The sequence below is a fragment of the Rattus norvegicus genome, chromosome 5, assembly GCF_021556685.1.
Source record: "Rattus norvegicus strain SHRSP/BbbUtx chromosome 5, alternate assembly SHRSP_T2T, whole genome shotgun sequence".
NCBI classification, from domain to species: domain Eukaryota; kingdom Metazoa; phylum Chordata; class Mammalia; order Rodentia; family Muridae; genus Rattus; species Rattus norvegicus.
In genome coordinates, this window is record NC_141538.1 from 153,151,513 (window position 1) to 153,176,788 (window position 25,276).

A 25,276-nucleotide genomic window follows, 5' to 3' on the forward strand; every position below is an offset into this window, starting at 1 on the left:
CCTAAACCCCAGCCTCCCCTCCTGCAACCGTGTGTGTGTGTGTGTGTGTGTGTGTGTGTGTGTGTGTGTGTGTGTAACCAGGGCATCTATTTCTTTAATTCTATCCATGTCCCAGCTGAGGACGTTACTATTCTGGACATCAACATGCTAAGTAGACATTCTACCACTGAGCCATATCTCCAGGTTCAAAGACAGATCTTTATTGTCTGTTTTTGGTTTTCCAGACATGGCGTAGCCTTGGTTTTCCTGGAACTTGTTCTGTGGGCCAGGCTGGTCTTGAACTCAGAGATCTGCCTGCCTCTGTTTCTCAAGTGCCAGGATTAAAGGCAGATTTCTTGGTTCTTTTTTTTTTTTTTTTTCCGGAGCTGGGGACCGAACCCAGGGCCTTGTGCTTCCTAGGTAAGCGCTCTACCACTGAGCTAAATCCCCAGCCCCTAAAGGCAGATTTCTTAATGAAAACTTTTAAATGGCTATTAATATTTTTAACCTGCTCTTACTAAAGCTTCTACGAAGCTAAGTTCTATAATGAAACCCCACTGGCAATCTGCTGGAGCTACTTGGTCCTGGCTGGGCATAACTCAGGGCCCGGTGAGGCTCCTAAGTTAAGATGCAGAACTACTGGAGCCACCGGGGTGGTGGCGGTGAAGCGCATGGACAAACAGGTGATGCTTCTTCCTCTTCGAGCTGTCTCTAATTCTTTACTGGCTACACTTTGCTGTTTTTATGATAAAATGCCAAAATCAAAGCAACTTAGAGGAGGTTATTTGGATTATAGTTCTAGAGGGAAGAGTCCATCATGGAGCTGGAGATGTGACAGCAAGTAACAGGCACAGTGCCTTGAGCAGGAAGCGTGGGGCTTACCTCTTCAATCCCAAGCATGAGGCAGAATCGGAGAACGAGGAATGGGGGGCAAGGATTTGTAATCTCATGCCCTACCCCCAGTCACATACTTCATTCAGCAAGGCTGCACTGCCAAAGCCTTCTGAAGCTGTGCCGCCATCTGGGAACCAAATATCCAAACGTCCAAGAGGACGGGGGAACATTTCTCATTCTGTTATGCAGACTGGTGTAATTAAATGGGTTCAGGCCCTGTGCATGCTATACCATGAGGCTGGGGAGGAAGCTTTGATCTGCAGTACCCAAAAGGAGAGCTGTACCTAGGTCAAACATCCCACAAGCCTGACTGGCAAGCTGGAATGTGGCAGGTCCAGGGCCAAAGTACTCTGGGCTAAATAGTCACTTACTGCCCATCTCTGTTTGATTGGCATTCTTGGGACGAGAAGTTAAAATCCTCTTTAATATACAAACACTAGTTTCAGCTCCCCTTGGTCCCCCCCCCCCCCGTGTTGCCGAGGGAGGAAGACTATTAGAATTGCCTTCTGGGGGCTGGGGATTTAGCTCAGTGGTTAGAGCGCTTACCTAGGAAGCGCAAGGCCCTGGGTTCGGTCCCCAGCTCCGAAAAAAAGAACCAAAAAAAAAAAAAAAAAAAAAAAGAATTGCCTTCTGTCTGTGTGGCTCTGCCATGCATCCACCTGGCTGTTTGTCCATCTGGACCATGTCCTGCCCTTCACCTCCACAACCCCAGTGACCTCAATACAATAGTCCTGTACCTTGACTTGGGAGCTCTGCCGCCTTCTGGGCTTCAGTAGGCCTCCAGCAGGGCCTTATTATCTTATTCCCTCCCACAGAGGTGTTCTCTGCTCACTATCAGCCTTCCGCTTGTCTCTTCTTCAGCGTCTCTCAAAGGCCTTAGGCTCAGCTCTGACCTCTTTAACCCTCTGGAGGCATTCTCTAACCTACACAGAGACATACATAGATTTACTGTGTTCCGTGTGTTGCACGACTGAGAGTTAATATTAGTAGTTAACACCGTCATGAAGGGGGCAGGGAGATGGCTCAGCGGTTAAGAGCACTGGCCGCTCTTTCAGAGGTCATGAGTTCAATTCCCAGCAACCACCATGGTGGCTTACAACCATCTGTAACTCTCTTCTGACACTCTCTTCTGGTGTGTCAAGGACAGTGCGGTTATATACATAAAATAAATAAGTAAATCTTTAAAAAAAAAGAAGAAAAAAGAAACTTGGCATAAAGGAGCCCGTGTTTAGGGCTGGAGAGCTCGCTCAGTGGGTGGTAAATTGCTGCCAGTGAAACTCACAGCTTCTGACTTTTCTATCATTCAACAAGTTCTGAAAGGCCAGAAAGGCCTAATGTGTCTATCTCTGCTTCTGACAGAATGCACTTGTGGTGGCCAGTGTGTTCATCTGAGTGCGACATCAGCCTGGACTACAACCCCTTTCAGAACAGCCTGCGTTTCGGTTGTTGGTTATTTGAGCACACTGTGACCCCTGAGGTTGTGTTATTTACTGGTATAGGTGTGGGGAGTTGGGGGCACATCTGCTTCGCCACAGGGCTTGGGCAGCTTTCAGAGGCAGGACATACAAAGTTTGACAGCACTTCTGCTGCCACCACCTGGCAGGTGGCAGGGTGTGGGAAGCTACAAGGCAGTGCTCTGGGAGGTGGGGAAGCGAAGTCTGAGCGCAGGACACAGGCAGAACTGGCTCAGGGGTCCCGGGGCTGCAAGGAGGCCTGGGCTGTCAGTTCTTAAGCTCTTGGGTGCTGCGGAAGAGCTGAGAACGGAGTGGGGGGACACCCCACCACCACCGCAGGGATGGAGCTAGCCTGGGGTAGAGGGGAAAAGGAGTGGGGAGAGCTCCAGGTCTAGCTAGGAAGAGTCTTTGGCTGGATGGTGGTGGGCTTGAGTTTGGTGGTGGCTCTGCTGGGAACCCAGGGAGGCCTTCTGCGGAAGATTAGATGGTGGCTCTGGAGGCGAAGGTGGATTCCAGTGAAAAGAAGCAGTCCATGGTTTCAAGATGTTTCTTGTCATGGTGGAAAGTGGATGAATAAAACTGTACCCCGCTTCTCAGGGTGGGCCTGAGATGAAATACCTTTTGCAGGGAGGAGTGTCTGGGAAGGAAAAGTGATTGGCTAAGCCTCCAGGCCTTTAGGTACCCCATTATAATGGAGATCTGTCTTCAGCCTACATGACCTGTGGTCATGTCCTCTACCTGTGAAGGGGCCTGGGGCATTGCCCTTACACGACTGATGGTCACAAATCTATGGAGGGCTGTGGGCTAGTGACTGGCCTGGTTTCCTAGAAGTCAGGTGAAACACCTACCGTCCCTTTCAGGGTCACCAGGGTTTCAAACCTCCTCAACCTGGAACTAAAGTTTCTCTTACTGCCCCACATGCTGGAACAACTTGCTTTTAGGTTTGGAGTGGCCCAGCCTTAGTACATACCTTTAATCCAAGACTTTTCTGATTGGCCCTTGTAACAGAATTAAATAAAGTCAACTTTAGTTCAAAAGGCAGAGCAAGTCACCAGTTGACAGAAAGTGAACATGGGATATTAAGAAAAAAAAAAACAACTAGGGGCTGGAGAGATGGCTCGATGGCTCAGTGGTTAAGAGCCCCGACTGCTTTTCCAGAGGTCCTGAGTTCAATTCCCAGCAACCACATGGTGGCTCACAACCATCTGTAATGAGATCTGATGCCCTCTTCTGGTGTGTCTGAAGACAGCTACAGTGTACTTATATATAATAAATGAATAAATCTTAAAAAAAAAAAAAAAGAAAAAACTAGAGAGAGTAAGAGGGAGCCAGGGTGACAGACAGGGATTGCACACAGAAGTAGATGGGAAGGACACTGAGTTTGAAAGAAGTTTTTTGGGTGAGAGAGGGGAGTCTTTCTGGGACGTCCACAGAGGAGGAAGGTTAGCTGGGTGCTTTCTCTGCCTCTCTGAGCTAGCAGGCTTTTGCCCCAGCATTGGGCACCTGCTCTTCATTGGTAAAGTTGAATGATTGAGATTTTTGTTTAAAAAAAAGAAAAGCAGCTTCAGTGTGAGGCCTTGGAGCTCTCTTTTTCTATTTAGAAATGTGTCTGACCCAGGCATGATGGCACATGCCTTTAATCCCAGCACTCAGGAGGCAGAGGCAGACGGATCTCTGTGAGTTCAAGACTATCCTGGTCTGAAGAACAAGCTGCAGGACAACCAGCAGTACACAGAGAAACTGTCCTGAAAAACCCAAAGAGGAAAAAAGAAGAGTAAAGAAAAATGTGTGTCTAGTGCCCTCAGAGGTCAGAAGGTGTCTGATCCCCTGAGCCTGGAGTTACCGATGGTTCCGAGTCTCCCTATGGGTGCTGGAAACTGAACTTGGGTTGTTTGGAAGAGAAACAAGTGATTTTATGTTTTCAAGACAGGGTTTCTTTGTGTAGCCCTGACTGTCCTGAAACTCACTTTGTAGACCGGGCTGGCCTTGAACACCCAGATGTCTCCCAATGCTCTTAACTTGCTGAGCTATCTCTGGTTAGCATTACCTCTGACCCTCCACCTCCATTTTGTCCTTGGTAAAGGCAGTGTGGTGCTCCTCTTAGGTCTGTCACATCCTTTTCCAGAGCACCTAGCATCTCTCCTATGTAAATATGTTAAATTCCCTTTCATAAGCTCCACCTCCCCTTCCAATGGGCTCCTCTGAGAAAAGCTCTTTCCTATGGTAAAGTCAAGTATCCTGTGTGGAGGTCACCCAATAGATCTAGTCAGTCCGCATCGTCTCTGGCTCCTCCTGATACCCCGGGGAAGGGAACATCTGCAGCTTTAACTCCAGTCAATTATGTCAGAAACACAAAGCTTTCTCTATGTCCTGTTTCCCACTGTTTCAAGAGTCTGTTGACATCCAGAATTCTTCTAATAATTCCTTTGTTTGAGACGTAGTCTAATGGCACCCAGGCTGCCTTTGAGCTATGTCTTTGAACTTCTGATTCTTCTATTTCTACCTCCTATACTCTGGGACTATGGGTGTATGCCACCATTCTCAGGAGTTCTCACCACCATTTTTCAGGCATACAACTTGCCAGATATCACGAATTGTCTGCAAAGACTCCCACAGCCTCTTCCACTCATACACAGAAGCCTAGGACTGCATTGTGAGCAGGCTCACTAATTGTCCCTACAGTGCTGCTTCTCCATTTGTAAATGGTGAAACTTAGGTTTCTGTCTACCCACACTGCTTCCTGAGAAGAGTCAGCAAAAGTGCCTCGTGGGAGCCTACTAAGGAACATCCAGAGAATCCTCCTGCTTCTGCCTCAGCTGGGATTACAGGTGGGCTACCACAAGATGAGAAGAAAAAAAGACATTGCTTAAGAACTCAGCTACTGGGATTATACTCCCACTTTAAGGGTCTGAAAATTGCTGAAGGAAGACCCCAGACTCTGTGCAAAAACAGAGAGCATTTAGTCTGCAGAAACAACCAACATGTGGGGGTCAGCCCTTCTCTAAAATGGTGACCCCCAAAGGCATGAAGACCTTCATATAGGGATCCCAGGACACTCTCTAGGATTAGGTAATCTAAAATTTCATTGATGGGTGCTGGCGCTGGTGTGTGTGTGTGTGTGTGTCATAGGCAGTCAGTCATCTACATTCCTGTGTCATGAATGTTTACCCATAGGATGAGATGAGATAGGGCTGTCCAGCACAGATGGCCCATCCTGAGATAAGACATTTCCCCATTCTTGTGATTATCCCTGGGCTGTTCTTTGGGATGGGTTTTATGATCTGTTCTGGATTTTATGGTCTGTTCTTAGAGCCTGTGTTTTATGACTTAGTTTCTGGGTCTTAAGGTCTATTCCTGGAGTTTGTGCCTTATGGCCTTTTTTGATACCAGGCCTTGTCCTTAAATGGAGACATGGGGTCTATGCTGCTCTCTCACCACTGCTACCCACAGCCTCTGTAAAGGGTTTAATTTACGGGTGTTTTGTGTTATGGGGTATCCACCAGAGAAGACAATTTAAGTCAAAGGAAAATCTTTATTAGCTGTCAATTAACTATACTGGGTGTTTGGGATCCCAGGGTAGCCCTGAGCCTTTCTCAGGGTCATCTTTTAGACACACACACACACACACACACACACACACACACACACACACGCACTATACTTCAGTTAACAAGAACAGTTAGCCAGAAGCAGAACTACAGAAGCCAAAAAGCAGTCGGTACATTTACAAGCTTTCCCAGACCTTGTGGACTTCGTTGTGTTTTGGCAGGTAGAATCCCTGTCCCCATGCTGAATTTTATGGCCTGAATGGCACTTCCATTATGGAGTCAGTTGGACTAAGATCTGGGGTCTCGCCATGTGTTGCTAAGTAGGGCTCATTCTGGGACTGCAGGTTTCAGATGGGTGTGAGCTTCTGTGCTGTGGGTACTGGGGATCAGTGTTCTTTGCTGCTGATGGATTTCTCTGGCTCCTGGAGTTTGAGAGTTTTTACTATTGGTGTATGTATGGAATGTGTCTGAGGGCTTCTGGAGGTCAGAGGGCAACTTTTGGCCATCAGTTCTCTCCTTCCATGGTGGGAGACACGGAGCTCAAGTTGCCAGTTGTGTACCACAAACATTTTTTTTTTTTTTTTTTTTTTTTACTGCTGAGGGATCTTGGTGGCCCCTGTAAGGTTTTTTTTTCTTCAGTTTCCATGTATATTGGGGGAAGTGGGAAAGAGACACGAACAAGGGGAGGAGTCTTATTCCTTTCATCTCCCTCCAAATTCCAGAGCTTCTGTAAAACCCTGCCTTATTTCTAGAGAACATCAACTCCCCATATTGAAACAGGCATTTCGTTCAATAGTGTTCACTTACCCACAGTTTTCAAGGTCTGATATGCTTTACACCAAAGAGTGTTTGGAATTTGATCTGGCAATAAGTTTAAACGTCCTGTGCTAATCACACTTTTCTTAGAACAGACCTATCCCACTGGGGAAATGGCTTACTAGTAAGAGCACTTGCGGCATTACCGAGAACGCGGGTTCCCAGCACCCCCAAACTTGGCGGCCTACAACGGCCTGTGACTCTATTTGCAAGTGATCTGACACTGGTGGCCTCCTGCATGAATCATTCATACATACATACACACCTGTCCAATGGTCATTGTTACTCCTCAAAGGTCAACCGTGGTCCTTGGAATTCTTGTCTCGACCCCAATTACCTTTATTAGCTCAAACAAGGACGTTAAAGCAGCCTTTCTAAATTGCACTGTATCTTCGGGGTCCTGGGGTACCCTTCCCAGGCTCCACTGCAGGAGCCAAGGGAAGTCAGGCTGCGGCTGGGGGAGGGGAGGGGACAACACACACGACCGGGCGACGACAGCACCGGGGTAGACTGGTCCTCCCTGTCCTTGATCCAGCTGTTGAGACCGCTAAATTGTTTGCAACCTCGCCTTTCCCCGAATTTCAAAATCGAAAACAGGAAAGTGAAGGAAGCCAAACCAAACCAAACCAAAAAATCAACAAAGAAAAACAAAGTTGGGTGTGGTGGCGTAGCACCGGAATACCCGTACCTGAGAGGCAGAGATGGGGATTGCCGCAAGCCCGAGGCGTGTCAGCCGTACACAGCTAGTTCCTGTCTCAAAAAGAACCCCCAAAAAAACAAAATCCAGGGGTTGGGGATTTAGCTCAGTGGTAGAGCGCTTGCCTAGGAAGCGCAAGGCCCTGGGTTCGGTCCCCAGCTCCGAAAAAAAGAACCAAAAAAAAAAAAAAAACCAAAATCCAAAACCAGCCAAGGACCCCACAAACAAATAAAAAAAACCCTGAAGTAAACAAATGCTCAAAATACCCGGATGTATAAGGTGGCGGCGGGGAGAGGAGGAGGGAGGGAAGAGGAAGGGGGAGGTGTGGCTGTTGGTGGAGTGATGGCCTCGATGCGCATGCGTATTTAGAAGGAGTAGCCAACATCGCGTGGCGATTGGACGAGAGGAGGACCCGCCCCTTCGCACTGATGCGTGTGCGCATGCTCCGCGCCAGCTTCTAGTATTTTCGAGAGTGACGTCGCTGCGGACTTCAGTTCGCATCCGGACTTCGTCGGTGAAGGTTCCTCTGCTGTTTTGTCGGTTGGAACGGGAACCTCGCCCGCTTAGGGTCCTGGTCACAGAGAAAGGTGCCCGCTAGGCCTCTCTCGCCCTTGCGAGCGCTTCATCAGTTTAAGGTGAGTGAGGCCGCGCGGTCGGGCCTGGGCTTGCGCTTGTTTTTTCGCGCATGCGCACTGGGCACTGCGCAATCCGCCTCTGCGACTGACCTACCTTTTTGCTGTAGTCCCTAGACGTCGTTGCGTTCGCGGACGGAACCCCGATCTGAGAAGGAAGTCATGTCTTCGGCCGCCGTGTCCAAGTATGTGAACGACATGTGGCCCGGCTCTCCGCAGGAGAAAGCCTCGCCGTCCACCTCGGGCTCGGGCCGCTCCAGCCGCCTGTCTTCGCGCTCCCGCAGCCGCTCTTCGTCCCGCAGCTCCAGACCCCACTCCCGCAGCTCCAGCCGCTCGTCCTCGCGGAGCCATAGCCGGCCGCGGAGGAGCAGACGGTCCCGATCCCGATCCCGGTCCCGCAGGCGCCACCAGCGCAAGTACCGGCGATACTCGCGGTCGTACTCACGCAGCCGATCGCGGTCCCGCGGCCACCGCTACTACCGAGACAGCCGTTACGAGCAGCCGCGGAGGTACTACCAGTCGCCGTCGCCCTACCGGTCCCGGAGCAGGTCGCGCTCCCGTGGGAGGTCCCATCACCGGAGGTCGTACTACGCGATCACTCGAGGGCGGCGCTACTATGGCTTCGGCCGAACCGTGTACCCGGAGGATCGCCCCAGGTGGCGGGAAAGATCCAGGACCAGGTCGCGCAGCAGGAGCAGAACCCCTTTTCGCCTGAGTGAGAAAGGTGGGTCTTGGTGTCTGGTTGATGTTTGTTCAATCTGGGGATCGAACTATGGACGCTTATTGACCCACCTTCTTTGTCCCTCCTTACAGTTAACTTCCTCAGCCTGGTGTGAGTCAGCCCGGGAGTCAGGTGGTTGAGCAGTTTAGCTTGGATTTCATAAGACTAAGCCCAGGGTGTCTTAACATGTAGGCGTGTGTTAATCTTGGTGCCCGAAATCTTTCTCTTGAAGGGAAACGAGTTTTAGTTGGTTGGTGATTAGGTAGAATGTAATCAATCTCTCACTTTCATATGTCCTTTCACCTTGTGAGTAAAGTCCACACCGGATATGGTGGTGCAGTAATCTGAACTAAAGTCCTTTTATGGCTTTGGTGGCCAAAAGTGAAGAGTCTTACTCTTTCCAACTAGCTGGCTGAGGTCAAAGCAAGTTCTTTTTTTTTTTTTTTTCCTTATTTCTTTTTTCAGAGCTGGGGACCGAACCCAGGGCCTTGCGCTTCCTAGGCAAGCGCTCTACCACTGAGCTAAATCCCCAACCCCAAAGCACATTCTTTTTACGAGCAGCCACTTAGTTGATTAATTTGGCCTTAAGGAAACTTAGAAGGATAATGAATGTTTTACTGCCCTTAGATCGAATGGAGCTGCTAGAAATAGCAAAAGCCAACGCAGCAAAAGCTCTAGGAACAGCCAACTTTGACCTGCCAGCAAGTCTCCGTGCCAAGGAAGCAAGCCAGGGAGCTGTTTCCTGCAGTGGGCCAAAGACGGAGGTAAGTCCATTCAGAAAGCTGCTGCCGGCTGTTAGTACCCTGTGCAGTGTACCATAGACAGCCCTCCTGGGGCGTCTTTGTGTTATTTGTCCAGAACAAAACCTTAATCTGACAAGTATCAGAGTCTCTCCCAGGAAACTGGGAGACGATGAACAAAACCTTAATCTGACAAGTATCAGAGAATCTCTCCCAGGAAACTGGGAGATGATGAACTTCTTTCATTTTGACACTTGGTTTGTTTTTTCCACAACTGTAAAAACAGTATGTTACTGGTAATACTTTTTCTCTCTCTGTCTAGTCTTTAGAGACTGGAGTGTTCTCTCAGTAGTTTTCATGTACACCATTATGTTCCCAAAAGTCTGTGCTCAGCATACAGTATAGTTTATCTGCTTTATTTCTGTCTTATAGAAATCATGAATGTGGTCTCCAGACAATGATGAAGAAAATCTGTTGGTAATTGATCATGGGTTCAAGTGTCAGAATTTACGTTTACAGAATAAAGCTTAGTCTTTGTTGAAGGTAGTCCATGTGCATGCTAGAGTTTTGGGCTAGGGACTATGTGTGTAAGGCAGTTTGACAGCTCAGCCTAGAAGCACTGTCATGGTGGGGCATCGGTGAATTAGACATCCCTCACATAATATATGCAATATATTCCAGATGTTTTGAGAGATTACAGAAGAAGAGGCCTGCTTCACTTGCAGATAAGTTTATTACAATTCTCCAGAACTACAGAGGATGTGCACTGGCACCTCGCATTGTATTTATAGGTTAATTTTTCATGTGTGAAACCTTGATCTTAAGATTTTGGGCTGGGATGTAACTCAGTTTGTAGAGAGCCTGTCGAGGGTGCAGTAACACTGGGGGTTAGTTCCCAGCACTGATAACTGGGTTTAGTACCCCATACCTGTGATCCCCAGCAGTTGGGAGACTGTCCTTGGACAGCTAGGGGATAGATACAAGAGATGTGGTCTCAGAAAACCACTTTATAGAAATGTAAGGTTAAAAAGATAACAGAATAATGGAGATAGTTTGTCTGTTGCTGAGATCTCAGGGGCTGTATAGTGTTTGCTCAGGCAAGTGCCCAAGAGGGGCGCCTTGATGAATGAATTACAAATGCTTCAGTTCTTTGACAAACATTTTTTATTGTACTTACTCAGAATGAGTTGTATCTACAACAGGAATCTGGTATTCATGGGGAACTGTGTCTCCTAAGTCAATCTTGCTAAGTGGAAAACAGATTTGTTGATTAGTGCATTAACTGTGACAATAGGTGGAATTTGGTACGTGTATCTACAGCTACATTTGTGTACACTTGGGCTTTTTATACAGTATTCAAAAAACTAAGGCTGTGTTCAAAATTCTCTTCCTCTTTAGCATTCAGAAAAGCAGACTGAAGTGGGAACTAAAAATGCCAGTGAGAAATCTGCTGCTGCACAGAGAAACATAGCGTTCAGCTCTAATGTAAGTGAACCTAAACCTTATTCTTGAAAATTGGGTTGGGGGATTATGGTGCGTGTGTGCGTGCGTGCGTGTGTACGTGCATACCTCTGTGAGGTTGACTTGAGTTTAACTGTCTTACAGAATTCTGTAGCAAAGCCTCTAGAGAAAACAACGAAAGCTGCTGTTGAAGAGACGTCATCAGGATCACCAAAAATAGATAAGAAAAAAAGTCCTTATGGACTGTGGATACCTGTCTAAAGGAAAACTAAGGGGTTGCCTAAAACTGCACTTTACTGAGGGGTTCGTGTCCAGCATCAGCTCACCTGCCTGAGTAATCTCAGCAGTAAATGTGATTGAAATCCATTACAGAAAGAGGCTTAATGGTGCCGTGTTCATGGGTGAGGTTTCTCTTGAAGATGTGAGGATACAGATGACCCAGAGAATTGCATACAGGTGGGGATCTTGTACATACCTGTAAGTATTGTATAGTATCGCTTATATACAAAGGTGAATTTTTATAAAGACACAGTTGCAAACTGTATTTTGTATATTTGTTAATAAACTTTTTGTCTTGATTTTTATGGATATGGAATGTGTCTGTCTACATCTGAAGAAGAAACCCTTTCTGAAAACAGACAATACAGGATTTATGAATTCATACTTTGAGTTTGTGTGGTGTGTCTTTTTAAGATGTGTATCCCCTCAGGGTTGGTATTTGGGACACCCATTAGAAATCTCTTTACCGGGCTGGAGAGATGGCTCGGCAGTTAAGCGCACCTGACTGCTCTTCCAGAGGTCATGAGTTCAGTTTCCCAGCAACCACATGGTGACTCACAATCATCTGTTAAGAGATCCGATGCCCTCTTCTGGTGTATCTGAAGACAGCTACAGTGTACTTATATATAATAAATAAATCTTTAAAAAAAATGCGTTTTAAAAAAAAGCTCTTTACTGGGGCTAGAGAGATGGCTCAGTGGTTAAGAGCACTGACTACTCTTCCAGAGGTGCGCAGTTCAATTCCCAGCAACCACATGGTGGCTCACAACCATCTGTAATGAGATCTGACCTCTTCTGTTATGTCTGAGAACAGCTACAGTGTACTCATAAATAAAAAAAAATTAAAAAAAAAATCTCTTTACCATCTGTAATTCCAGTTCTAAGGTATCCAACATCATCTTGTTCCACAGGATGTACTGACATAACATGTGGGTAAACTTCATACACATAAATCCTTGGAATAAAAAGAGTGACCTTAAAAAGACTACATTAGTTAGGAATGGTTAATTCCAGCACTTGGGGCAAGTAACAAGTAGATCTGTAAGGTTTAGGGCCAGCCTGGTCTACATCGCAGGTTCTAGGACAATGAGACTTAAAACACAAACCCCTCTAGTTACCAGTATCAAGATTCTCATGTTTCACAAATTAATAGCTTCTACTTGCCTGCATGTTGAAAGCTCCCATTATCCTGTTTGGGAATTTGCCAGTAAATAATTCGTTAAGGCTTTAAAGAGGGTACAAATCAACCAAAGATTAAGGAGAAGTTAGAATCAAGCTTGTCAGGATTTGCAGTGCTAGGGCACTGGGAGGTTCACCCAAAAGAGCAGGAAACCCTTTCCATCACAGGCACAATTATGTCATGACCATGGGCTGAGAAACTCAGTCTCCATCTCTGCTCCCTTTTACAGTTACAACATACTAAGGTGAGTTCTTCAGGCAAGAGGACCCTACCCCTCTACACTGAGCTGTGTCCAGAGTACTGTGAATAACGATATTCCTTACTGGGCAGAAAAACTTGCTGAACTTTGCCAGAAAATGAGGATGGTAGAGCCCTGCTTTCTATTTGATTTTTCCAGCAAATCAGCCAGTGTCTATTTAATCATGACATTGTTACTACAATTTGTAGTATGACTAGCAGCATCTGTCTTCCAAGTGGGCTGGGGTACAGCTCAGTAGAATACTTGTCTAGCGTGCTCTGCCCTGAGTTTCTGTGAACCCAGCACCAGTAACTGTATCTTAGCACTTCTGAAGGCACTTCAGGTCAAACAAGGAGTTTAAGGCAAAAAAAAAAGTTCTTTCGGATTTTACTGTTTTGAGTGAGGATATACACTCTCTGTGGACCAGGCTGGTCTTGAATTCCTGGCTTTCAGATCCTCCTGCCTCTGCTGCCCTTGTGCTGCTAGTAAAGGTATGAGCCACCATGTCTGGGTCAGAAGACCACCCTTTCAAAAAGTATGGGTAGCAAGAATGTTCTTAATCACTGGCATGCAATTGGACATCATCCTTGAAAAAATGGAAGTTTAAATATCTAGTGATATAGATGTGTATTCCTGGCCACAGTAGTTTTCTTTACCCACTTTTAGGTAGCAGTGAATAGAACCTGTTGCTACCCAGTGAGTTTCACATCTAGGTTAATGAGACAAGAGGTTTCCTGTACAGCCTTGGATGTCCAGGCTTGCCTCTAACCCCTCAGGTTCTGGTATTAAATGAGTGGACCACAGTACCATGTTGGGAGCGATGCCCTTGAAGCCCTCCATTGTTGACGTTAGAATTAAGTATGACTAGGTTCATGGAAAATCCCCAGCCAGGTGCAGAAGACTAATACAAATCTGGTGGTCAAGAATAATAATCATATGATAAAGATACCCAATGTGATGACCTGTAACCTTTCTGAAAAACCAACATCCTGCTGACTAATAGATATGACAAACCTGTGACCTTTCTGACAACCTGTCAACATCAGTCTACTCCCTGACCACATGAATATTGTGTCCTTGGCCTTCGTAAATGTTTCTTACTTCCCCCCTCTCTCTGTTACCCATGTTATGGTATAAATTCAGCCTTGCGAAAAAATAAAGTTGTCGCCTTGATCAGACTCTTGTCTTGGCATCCTTCTTCGTGTCCCTTGTCCCCCATTCTCTTCCAGGTACCTTCAGACCCTTTGTTTACAGTACCAGATGAGATTTTTTTTTTTTTTTTCCAGAGCTGAGGACCGAACCCAGGGCCTTGTGCTTGCTAGGCAAGTGCTCTACCACTGAGCTAAATCCCCAACCCTGAGATTTTGTTTTTTAAAGGAACAAATGAATTGGAGATGTAGTCTAGTTGGTAAATATCCAACAAGGTATAGAGCATGTGTGGGGGTACAGGTCTATTATCCCAGAACTCAGGAGGTGGCAGGCAGGCAGGATCAGAAAATGATTAGCTGAGGCTAATGAGGGCACAGATATTTAATCCCAGCAGAGGGAGGAGGATCTTTGAGCTCAAGGCCAAGATCTTCAGTTCAGGACAGACAGGACTATATAGTGAGACTTCAGAAACAAAGATACCAAAAGAACGTTGATTGAGTGAATGACATGGCAACTAAAGATGGTGGCAGGTTTGTCAATAAAGGTACATTCAGTATATGCTAGTTTACATATAAAATACAACTATAGAGATTACAATACAGACATAAGATAGTCATAGGGTTGGAGATAGCTCAGTGGCCAAGCATGGGCTGCTCTTGTAAGAGGCTCCAAGTCTGGCTCCTGACACACCGTGTTTACCAACTGCCTGAGATTTTAGTACTAGGAGATTCAAGGTCTGGCCGCTGCATTGAAATGCACAAGACACAGACACATGAGTAAAATAAGTTTTGGGGCACTGGCTGATGGGCTGTTTCGAAAGCAAGATGGTTCCATTCCCAGAGCCTACTTGGTGGCTCAGGACCACCATAACTAGTTTCAGGGGATCCAACACCCTCATCTGACCTCTCAGGGCACCAGGCTGCAATGCAGGTGGGGCATATACATATTCCGGCAAAACACCCATACGTACAAAAATTAGGCTGTGACTTCCTCACTTAGAGGCACGTATAGCCTTCCCAGTCATTTGTGGGGATTTTCTGTGCTACTTAGACTCAACTCACACGCACCAGTTCTAGCCAAGTAACTCATTCCCTTTTTTCCAGAGACAGGGTTTTTCTGTGTAGCTGTGTCCTAGAACTCACTTTGTAGACCAGGCTGGCCTTGACCTCAGAGATCATCTTGCCTTTGCCTTCCGAGTGCGAGGATTAAAGGCATGTGCCACCATTGCCCAACTGCTTTTATTTTTGAGACATAGTCTCAATGTGTCACTTGGCCTAGAACTCACTGGGTAGAACCGACTGAGCTGTAACTCGCAGGATTTAAAGGTGAGAGCCACCATGCCCCATTTGAAGGAACTCTGGCCAGCTCTAGTATGGTGAACATGGCTGTGGCAAGCCTTGTCCTCCCCATTCTCACTGTCTTGCATAAAAACATTAGATTACATTTCTCAAACTGGCCATCAAGGTCTACTACATGGCCACTTCCTCTTCCTGAGGCTGACCACCACAGTCCAGTTATCAAAATCTTAGTACAGCAATCAAAAGCCTCCTTTGGCTACCCTAATTAACATGCCCAATTAAAATGAAAGACTTCATCCTAACAGGGGACTTCCCCCTTTATAAATCACCATTTAATCCCTCCCCTGTCCTCACCAGGACAAATAATCTCTTACCCTTCTCCCTTGCCTTTCTCCTCTTTGTACCCTTTCTTGTCTCCTACTTGTCCTGTCTTTTGTCACCCATCCCTGCCCTCTGTCCTTTTAGGACAAATAAATCTCCTTTATGCTAAGAACTTGGTCTTGGGGGATCCTGAGCTGAGACTTTCCTATGGTAGCTTGCGTTTAACTTAAATATTTCGTGGGGCTTTAATTTTTTTTCTTTTCTTTTATTTCTTTCTTTCTTTCTTTTTTTTTTTTTTTCGGAGCTGGGGACTGAACCCAGGGCCTTGCGCTTGCTAGGCAAGCGCTCTACCACTGAGCTAAATCCCCAACCCCCTAATTTTTTAAAACTTGTTTTTGAAGGGCAAGCCAAGTTTTACTGAGCTTGAAAAGTAGCTCCCTATAGGGGAGGCGGACTCAAAAGAGTTGCCCGTAATTTGCATTTTTCTTGTCAGCGTTTAAGCTTTTAATTTAGATATCCCACGAAATAAAGGGTCGTTCTTATAGCACTGGCTAGTCTAGAAGTCACTGTGTAGCCTTGGCAAGCCTCATAGTTGGTATTCTCCTGCCTCTACCAGCTGGGATGCTAAGAGCATGCCACCACAACTGATTTGTACCCAGACATTTTTACAATCGGGGGATGGCTTTTTCATTTCTACATCTAATTAGTTGTCGACTTAGAACAGAACACGTTTCATTTCATATATCCCTGTCCAATTCCTGAGTTATCTTAGTGACGTCAGTAGTTACTGTAGTACTGGAATATGAGAGTGAACAATATGGAGCTGGCCCTGTTCTTCTGCAGTTAGTAACATCAGAAAATTATCTACTCTATGGAAGGGACTTAATGCGATTGAAACTCAAGAGAGACAAGGTTTTTTTAGAGCTGGTGACAGGATACTCAGTCGCCAATCAGCCATTCCATTCTAAGTGACAGGTTCTGAGCACTTCCTCACCCTTGTCGCCCCGCCCCCGTCCCGGGTTATTTGCGCCTGCGCATGGCCACACCTCGCGGTAGCCCCACTCACTTAAAGGAGCGTGACAGGCGGGAAGAAACTGACGCCACGCGGGAGGGCCTGACTAATGGCAGCGGGCCAGAGGCCGCCGGAAGTGTTCAGTGTTGTTGACGGAAGTGGAGGAGGCTGTAATGGCGGCTGTGACTGAAGTTGTGGTGAGTACCTCCGGCTTCGCGTAGGTGTTAGTCTGGGAGACGCCGGGGCGGGGAGACATGGGGCGAATCCCGGTGCGGCTACCGGGGAGGCCGGGGTGTCGGGCCCAGGCCCGAGGCGTGGCTGTCGGGGGACGTCGAGCCTGAAGCCGGGTATGACCGCAGGTACCCGCGGACGGCGCGGAAGCCAGGCCCTTGGCGGCCGAGGAGCTGGCGGCGCAGAAGCGAGAGCAGAGACTGCGCAAGTTCCGTGAGCTGCATCTGAAGCGGGTGAGTGGCGGGGACACGGGCCAGGCCGGGCGCGGGGCTGGAGGAGGAAGGCGCCCCAGATCTCAGAACGGGGCGTTCCCGGGACCAGATCTCCAGATGGTCAGGACTCAGGTTGAGATCTCTTTGACACAGGTCAAAAGCCACACCCGCTTGCTCTACCCGGTCCCACCCACAAGACTGGGTGTATGTCAGGTTAGGTGTTCCCTCTTGTTCCATGATGCTTCCTTTTCATCTAGGTAAATATTTAGTTAGAAACAGGAAGGAACTTCTTATTCTTAGTAAGACCTTTCTCACCTTAAAAAGAGTGAGCACACACTTTCCCTCTTTCCTGAGTTCAGACTCAATAACTTATTTTCCGTTCCTTGTTTGGATACCCACTCAAATCCAAAGCATGGCTGCCCAGACACTCTGGACATTGACATTCTTTATGTGAAGACAGCTTCCTCTCCCTTCCTTCCCCATGTGACAACTTGCCCATTTGACCCTTTTGCTGAACCTGCTTGTTTTTCTTGTAATGTAATTGATAAGGCATGGCTGTATTTTCTCAGTGTCTCCCTTCTAGCTCCTGCCAAGATTCCCAGCCCTCTTCACTTGCTTTTTGTCTTGAACTTGTCTTGAAAAACTTGAATAAAGTTTTTCTTGGGTTGTCGAGATGACTCAGTGTTTAGAGCCCTGGTACAAGCCTGACCACCTGAGTGGGATCCCTGAAACTCAGGTCAAAGTGGAAGGAGACAACTGACTTCGCAGGGTTATCCACAGAGCTCTCCACTAGGCTGAGGCATGCACGTGCACACACAAATAAGATGTATTTGTTTTTCTATGTATATGTGCTCAGGTGTCATGGAGTGTATGTAGATGGCAGAGGACAACAGGAGTAAATTGGTTTTCTCCTTCTGTAATGTGGGTTCCGGGGATTGAAGTCATCTGGCTATGTGGCAGTCACCCTTAACTATTGAACCATTTTGCTAGCTCAAAAGAGCTTTTTTTTAAAAAAAAGATTTATTTATTATATATGAGTACACTGTAGCTGTCTCCAGACACACCAGAAGAGGGCATCAGATCTCATTACAGATAGATGGTTGTGAGCCACCATGTGGTTGGTGGGAATTGAACTCAGGACCTTTGGAAGAGCAGTTAGTGCTCCTAACCACTGAGCCATCTCTCCAGTCCCCAGAACTAATTTTTTTTTTTAAAATGGCCTTTGAGCCTCCAAGAATATAAAACAAAACAAACAAATGAACCAGCACATCTCTGAAAATTTACATTGTAAACAGTGGTTCTCAACCTTCTTCATGCTTTGCTGTTGTAAATATCTGGTATGTAGGATATCTGATGTGTGACCCTTGTGGGGGTCACAGCCCACAGGTTGAGAACCGCTGTTCTATCTGCTGGGGATAGACCAGTGGGTCAAGCACTTGCTGCAAAAGACACCAAGAACCCACATACATGCTGGGTGGGCGTGGTGCCTGCCTCTAATCCTAGCACTGTGGAGGCAGAGACAGGATCTCTGGAGCAAGCTGAGCAATCAGCCAGACTAGCAAAACACTGAGTTCTGAGTTCAAGTGACCATCTTTGCCTCAATATCTAAGGAAGAGATCAATTGAGCAATACACCCAACATGTCTTAGCCTTCACATGCATGTACACTGCACACGTGTGTCCATGCACATGTGAACATCCACAACACACAGTAAAGAAATATTCAAAGCCAGTCTTCACATGCTACGCAAAAAACCAATCCCACAAGTATTTTTCTAGAAAAAGTTAACGTAGTAAGTCATGTGCTTAGATGTTGCTTATAAAGGGAATGTTTGCAGACCGTGTGCCTGGAGCTTTGGAGCTCGTCTTCCTGATCAGACATCATCAGTCCGTGGCCTGCCTACATTCTATTTAACCTAACGTGCTCTCGGGCTTAAAGTTGCCATTTCTGGCTTGGCAAGTTTATAGACTTCTTGACTACATAGGGAGATGGAGATTGAGGCTAGCCTAGAGTACATTATGCTAATTTTACAGCATTAATGTTTATCTGATTGAGAGCTCTTTACTTCCTGGGTGGATGTCCCTTCCTTTCCCTTGTCCTGGAGTAACAGTTTAGAGATTAACAGGCATGAAAGCACTCCAAATCCAAACTGAGGTTTTTGGTTTTTGGGTTTTTTTAAACTGTGTTAAAAGGAGACCGTCTTTCAGGCTGGTGAGATGATGCTCAGTGAGTGGATAGATAGCACTTGCTGTGAGAAGACTGAGGACCTAAGTTTGGTCCCCAGAACCCACATGGTGGAAGAAGAGAGCTGTGGCCTGGGAGCTGACCTCTGACCTGCACAGAAACTACGAGGCACAAAAACACTACAGGAACAAAATACACTCATAAAAATCTGTGATTGCTACTGTACCATGGTGGGGTGCAGTGAGGGCGCTTTGACAACCTTTATTCTGAACCCTTTATGCAAGGGACCACCCAACCGAATGGGCAGGGGTGACGTAGCCCTGGGACTCTGAACACCAGCTCAGCAGCACAGCATCTCATTCTCTTTTTTTTTTTTTTCATTCTCTTTTAAACCTCAGTCGGTTCCCTGCTTAGTTTAGCTCACTTGCTGGGCTTTACTGCCTGCAGGGTAAGTGGGGTCCCTTAGTCACTGCAAATAAGACAGGGTCCTTCTCCTGCTTTATCAGATGGCCTGTTCTCTTACGGTTTTAGAATGAAGCTCGTAAGTTAAATCACCAGGAAGTTGTGGAAGAAGACAAAAGACTTAAGCTGCCTGCTAACTGGGAAGCCAAGAAAGCACGTCTGGAGTGGGAACTCCAGGAAGAAGAAAAGAAGAAGGTTTGGAAGCCTCTGCCCCTCCCTTCACTGAGACAGGAGAGCTGGTAGCTGAGTAGGTGGAGAGGCCACTTACCTAAGGGAACCTTTCTCTGCTTGTCTGTAGGACAAGCACCATAATGGCTACTTGAATGAACTAGGGGTTCTGTGAATTAACATCTGCAAAGCATTTAAAAAGGACTCCTGCTCGGTTCTGTTGATTTTATTACATTTTTATTTTGTATGTGTGTGGGCACAAGAGTGGAGGTCAGAGGACAACCTAGAGGGTCAGTTCTCCTCCACCATGTGCCTCCTGATAAGAGCACTCAGGTGCTTGGCAGCAAACACCTGTATCCCTTGAGCTACCTTGATGGCCTTACTTGACACTTTGATAGAGTCTTTGTTCATTTAAGAAAGGTCAGATGGGTAAGCGTGGTGTGTCACACCTACAGTTCCAGCACTTGGGAAGCTGAGGTGGGAGAATTGCTTTGAGTTTGAGGTCAGCTCAAAAAAAACAAAAAGTGGGAATGCATGCTGTGTGGCAGGGTGGGTGGTGCGGTGGGTAGCGCTGCCTGTCCTTTCAGGAGTGTGCAGCTCGAGGGGAAGACTACGAGAAGGTGAAACTGCTGGAGATCAGTGCGGAGGACGCTGAGAGGTGGGAGAGGAGGAAGAAGAAGAAGAACCCTGACTTGGGGTTTTCAGGTACAGCTGGCCTGGCTGACCTCTGCTTTACTGTGTGGGCCTGTTGGACCAAGGCTTCTGCTTTAGTGAGAGCGCATGCCCACTGACCTTCATGGAATATTCTTGGAGGCCAAGGAGAACCCGGGGCTTCCTGTCAATCTGCTGGCTGTGTTGGCCCTTAGTGTAAAGTTAGCCTTTGCTGTTGCAGCCATTTTGTTCCTTAGGCTTATTCTGTAGCCCAGGCAGTCTGCAGACTCAGGACCCTCCTGCCTCTGCCTCCTGAGTGGGGGCTCACAGGGATGTGCCACCACCCCTGACAGAATTAGCCCGTCCTCTTGTCAGCCTGTTGGGCAGAGGCTGTGCTTAGGATAGTGCCACCACCCCTGACAGAATTAGCCCGTCCTCTTGTCAGCCTGTTGGGCAGAGGCTGTGCTTAGGATAGTGCCCTGTGCAGGTGCGACAGTTTTGAGTTTTCTTTTATAACGAATGCCCAGATAAGGACGCCGATCGCCTCTGGCTTTCCTTTTGTTTAGATTATGCTGCTGCCCAATTGCGCCAGTATCACCGGCTGACCAAGCAGATCAAACCTGACATGGAAAGCTACGAGCGACAGAGAGAAAAGCAGTAAGTCCTCAGGCAGAGTGCAGAGCCGATCTGGGGAGGTGGGTGTGAGCACATTCCTAAAGACACATGCAAATACAAACGAGTTAAAGGGGTTATTTACTTATTTGAGACATTCCTACTCAGTGATTTGGGCTGTTCTTTTTTTTTTTTTTTTTTTTTTTTTGGTTCTTTTTTTCGGAGCTGGGGACCGAACCCAGGATTTGGGCTGTTCTTAAACTCACAGCAATTCTGCCTCAGTCTCCTGAGTGCTGGGATTATATGTGTTTGCTCAATTTAGTGGTGAAGTGAGTCTTATCATGGCTGTCTCTTGGTAACACTATTTCCTGTTCTGTCGTTGAACACCAGTTAGGCTCTGACTTTCTTGGAGATTTTCGGGTGCTGACACCAGGTCCCCAGAGCTGGGTGCCCTTGTAGGAGCTAATGCTTTGGAGCCAGGGCAGGTCAGCTCTGTAAAGGACCAGATGGTAAAGATTTGAATTTAAGGGGCTCAGGGCCCTTCACTCCCAGCTGTTCCCAGCTGTGGTATAAAGCACTATGTATGGCACCTGGGCAGGCTCCTGCCTTGTTGTTTTTGTTTGTTTCTCTTCGTAGCCCTGGCTCTCCTCAGGTCACCTGCCTCATTCTCCTGAGTACTGGGATCAAAGGTGTGCACCACCATGCCCAGCCAGGTTCTGTTTTGATCCAGAGAATCAAATCCATAACCGTAGAATCTCTCACACCCCCTTCCCTTCCCCTCCCATTCTTTGTGAGCCTTGAGAAGTCCTGTACATGATGGCCACTGTTCATGCATCTGAAGAAGGAAGCTGTTAGTTTGTGAGCCAGAGCTGCCTGGCTTATCGGCATGCTCACCCATCCTCTGTGAGCCTGCATTTTCTTTTCTTTCTCCTTTGCTGTGTAATAACTATATTTCTAGGTTGTCTCTCATTACCAGTGATAGTGTAGTTTGAAATTAGTACTCCTGTCTGACTGGAAATTCTTTCTTGCTGTCTTCTCAGTGGAGAAGATTTTTTCCCGACATCCAACAGTCTTCTCCATGGGACGCATGTGCCTTCCTCAGAGGAAATTGACAGAATGGTTTTAGATCTGGAAAAGCAGTAAGTACTCAGTAGAGAGCATGGGGTGCTCCGTACTTCATGAGAGACAGTGGGATGTGGATCTGAGGCCAATGCTCGCACAGCACTTGAAGAGCACAGCAGTGATACCAGCTCAATTTTGACCCCGTGTCTGATGGTTTTGAAGTTGGACAGCACATGCGGGTTGAGTCATAGCATTTGGAGTGAAATGGGAATATGGATGGAATCAGGGCTGGGGTGTCAAACTGTTATGTAGCAAAAGGCATAAGATAAACAACTTACACTCACTCACTCATGATTTAGGGATCTCGGTACATCGTCTTTGGGCCTGTAGCAGCCAGCACAATGGATCATCAGAAGTGCATGCTAGGAGGCCCAGTCACCCCATGAGGACTAGGAAGCCGATGGATTGGCAGGGAGGAGAGGTGGAGGCCTAATACTCCTTTCAAGGGCACACCTTAGGACCCAGCTTCCTCTTACTAAGCCCCACTTGTTAAAGGTTCCAGACCTTGTAGTAACCCTGTCAGCCAGGGACCAGGTCTTCAATATCAAGACCAATCCAAACTGTAGTAGTTATTAGGGTTTTATGTCTGTTTTAAACCGGCTTCATGTAGCCCAGCTGGGGTTGGAACTTCAGTTCTGCTGAGATTGTGTGTATTTTCACCTGGCCATATTATTTATTATATTTTAATTAATTGTGTTTTTTGAGATGTATACCAGGCTGGCCTCAAACTCAAAGATCCTCCTGCTTCTGCCTCCCAAGTGCCTGGCCATACTTATTTCTGACAGTGGGAATGCATTTGTGTTGGAAGGTGCAGTGGTTATGTACCACAGTCTGCACAGTATGTGTTATCCACAGATAGAACCGTCAGGGTGTTTCACCTCAAAGACGCGTCCTTGTCCCCACTTGTAGAGTGCATCGTTGCTCTTTAGAAACATTCTTTTTGTTTTGGAGTTTTGAGATGGCTCTCATTATGTAGCCTAGGCTAGTCTCCAATATATGGCCATCCTCCAGCCTCTGCCTCTCAGTTGCTCAATTTCTGGTGTGGGCCACCATGTAGATGTTCAGACGTGCCGGTGCAGAGTCTTTGTTTGTTGGATCTCATGGCTTACCCTGAGGTTCACTTAATTAATTAGTCTTCATCTGTAACTGATAAAGACTACCTCTACTTTTTTTTTTTTTATTACTTTTTTTTATTAACTTAAGTATTTCTTATTTACATTTCGAGTGTTATTCCCTTTCCCGGTTTCCGGGCCAACATCCCCCTAACCCCTCCTCCTCCCCTTCTTTGTGGGTGTTCCCCTCCCCATCTTCCCCCCATTGCCGCCCTCCCCCCAACAATCACGTTCACTGGGGGTTCAGTCTTAGCAGGACCCAGGGCTTCCCCTTCCACTGGTGATCTTACTAGGATATTCATTGCTACCTATGGGGTCAGAGTCCAGGGTCAGTCCATGTATAGTCCTTAGGTAGTGGCTTAGTCCCTGGAAGCTCTGGTTGCTTGGCATTGTTGTTCCTACCTCTACTTTTTATGTTCCCCCAAGGTGTTTATTGTGAACGCTGATTCTCTCCTGAACGTTTGGTCCATGTTTTATTAAGATCAGAGAAGAAGGCAGTTCAGACCAGAAGGTGGCTGTACGCCTTCAATCCTAGGGTTTGGGAGGCAGAGGCAGGTCGATCTTTGGGGTTAAGAATAAAGAAGAGGTCTGGGGAAGGGGATTCTGAACCTCATAACTCCCTTCTTCACCCAGAATTGAAAAGAGAGACAAATACAGCCGAAGACGTCCTTACAATGACGATGCCGACATCGACTACATTAATGAGAGGAACGCCAAGTTCAACAAGAAAGCAGAGAGGTTCTACGGGAAGTACACGGCTGAGATCAAGCAGAACCTGGAGAGAGGAACAGCTGTGTGAGCCTGCCCTCGGGAGCAGTACAGGAGCTGGGAAGGGGTTGGAGGTGGCCGCAGGCAAATTCAAACTCCCATGTGGGACTATTTCCTTTACTTACCCCTGCCTCCCCGAGGGCCTTCTGAAATAAATGTCTTTTCTCACCTCTCTTCAACATGCACATGTCCACATTTTCCTGCTTGGATAGACCATGTATTTCTTGTAGTGAGTGATGTTTTGTAAAAATCTAATTTGTATAAATCCTAATTATTATTTTTCTATGTATTTTAAATGTGCATGACCATATATCCTTGAATTACTGGGGCGTAGATGGTTGTGTACACAGTGCAGTCACTGCTGCTTTGAGTGTTCTTAGGAAGTAGAAGCTACAGTCGGGCTTTGGGGCTGTCCAGGAAAGGACTAGGAAGCAGAGGCTGTCAAGACAGATGCTCCTGGAGTTCTGGCACTGTCTTCCCGGGCTGGAGTCAGAGGCCATGGCTGTGAGCCTCTCACACTCTCTTTTTAAAGAACAATAAAGTGCTTTGGAATAGAGTCTGGAACAGTGTGTAATTTCAACATTGTGGGTACTTACACAAGTGCGGGAGCATTTGTTACACACGTCAGCTGAAGGGGCTGAGTGCCTACCTTTGCAGATCTTGTCTGCTCCACTGGGGATCTGAGGAACTGAAAGAACCGGGTGGACTACAGTCCAATGCAGACAACCTTACTTCAGTTTCAGTGTACTTTTACACACAAAGCAGTGATCCAAGGAAAGTTGTTTCAGTTCAGAAAAACAGGATCAGAAAAACGTACATAAATGCCAGTGAGCACATACTAAATATTTGGACAGCTTTTTCCTGGACCTCTCTTAGCACAGACCAATTTAAAAACAGTTGCCTGGCACGTATTACAGATGATGTCAGGGAAGGAATGAATGCTAGGCAGAAGGCCGTATGTATCCAGATCAAGGGTGCACAGGCCACACTGGGCTCTACTGTGTTTTGAGCTCAACAAGAATAAAAAGAAATTGAATCTAAATATTCGTCATAGGGGGCACAAAGTCATGAGGTTGCATCCAAGAACAATTCAGGGAACAATGCACCTGAGGTAGAAGTCCCTCTGTGGGTTGGGGATTTAGTTCAGTGGTAGAGCACTTGCCTAGCAAGCGCAAGGCCCTGGGTTCGGTCCCCAGCTCCGAAAAAAAGAAAAAAGAAAAAAAAAGTCTGTCTGCTTTTTTTCAGGTCTCCCTCACAGGTCCCAGGCATTGTTCACCATGAGTCATTCTTTTGACCATGTTCTCAGAGCTGAGGGTCAGCTCAGTCTCTGAAAAA

General features: G+C 46.9%; 2 protein-coding genes across 5 annotated transcripts; both read left to right on the forward strand.

Moving 5' to 3' along the window:
- Positions 1–7,865: 7,865 nt before the first annotated feature.
- Rsrp1 (arginine and serine rich protein 1) lies at positions 7,866–11,605 on the forward strand. Of its 4 annotated transcripts, none has more exons than XR_015619898.1 (6): positions 7,881–8,023; positions 8,131–8,744; positions 9,369–9,505; positions 9,914–9,958; positions 10,163–10,966; positions 11,087–11,530. XR_015619898.1 is itself a non-coding variant. In NM_001014193.2 (5 exons), exons 2-5 carry the CDS (start codon positions 8,183–8,185, stop codon positions 11,201–11,203), a joined length of 903 nt encoding a protein of 300 aa, NP_001014215.2. In that variant the 5' UTR covers positions 7,866–8,023; positions 8,131–8,182; the 3' UTR covers positions 11,204–11,605. The 4 variants fall into 4 exon arrangements, 1 of the variants encoding a protein (NP_001014215.2); XR_015619899.1 differs by having other exon boundaries at positions 10,880–10,966; NM_001014193.2 differs by lacking the exon at positions 9,914–9,958 and having other exon boundaries at positions 7,866–8,023; positions 10,880–10,966; positions 11,087–11,605.
- A 4,968-nt stretch (positions 11,606–16,573) lies between these two features.
- Positions 16,574–24,497, forward strand: Syf2 (SYF2 pre-mRNA-splicing factor). The gene is made up of 7 exons (NM_133417.2): positions 16,574–16,616; positions 16,779–16,883; positions 19,578–19,703; positions 20,264–20,381; positions 20,894–20,984; positions 21,980–22,078; positions 23,807–24,497. The coding sequence occupies exons 1-7, from the start codon at positions 16,593–16,595 to the stop codon at positions 23,970–23,972; spliced, it is 729 nt and encodes a 242-aa protein (NP_596908.2). The 5' UTR covers positions 16,574–16,592; the 3' UTR covers positions 23,973–24,497.
- The last annotated feature ends 779 nt before the right edge of the window (positions 24,498–25,276 follow it).

What these genes read in the sequence shown, in the direction of transcription:
- Rsrp1 (NM_001014193.2), top strand. Translation starts at nt 8,183, where the DNA reads ATGTCTTCGGCCGCCGTGTCCAAGTATGTGAACGACATGTGGCCCGGC. An exon ending in TTTTCGCCTGAGTGAGAAAG is followed by an intron (nt 8,745 to 9,368) that starts GTGGGTCTTGGT and finishes TACTGCCCTTAG; the next exon opens with ATCGAATGGAGCTGCTAGAA. An exon ending in ACATAGCGTTCAGCTCTAAT is followed by an intron (nt 10,967 to 11,086) that starts GTAAGTGAACCT and finishes ACTGTCTTACAG; the next exon opens with AATTCTGTAGCAAAGCCTCT.
- Syf2 (NM_133417.2), top strand. Translation starts at nt 16,593, where the DNA reads ATGGCGGCTGTGACTGAAGTTGTG. An exon ending in GTGAGCTGCATCTGAAGCGG is followed by an intron (nt 16,884 to 19,577) that starts GTGAGTGGCGGG and finishes TTACGGTTTTAG; the next exon opens with AATGAAGCTCGTAAGTTAAA. An exon ending in CCCTGACTTGGGGTTTTCAG is followed by an intron (nt 20,382 to 20,893) that starts GTACAGCTGGCC and finishes CCTTTTGTTTAG; the next exon opens with ATTATGCTGCTGCCCAATTG.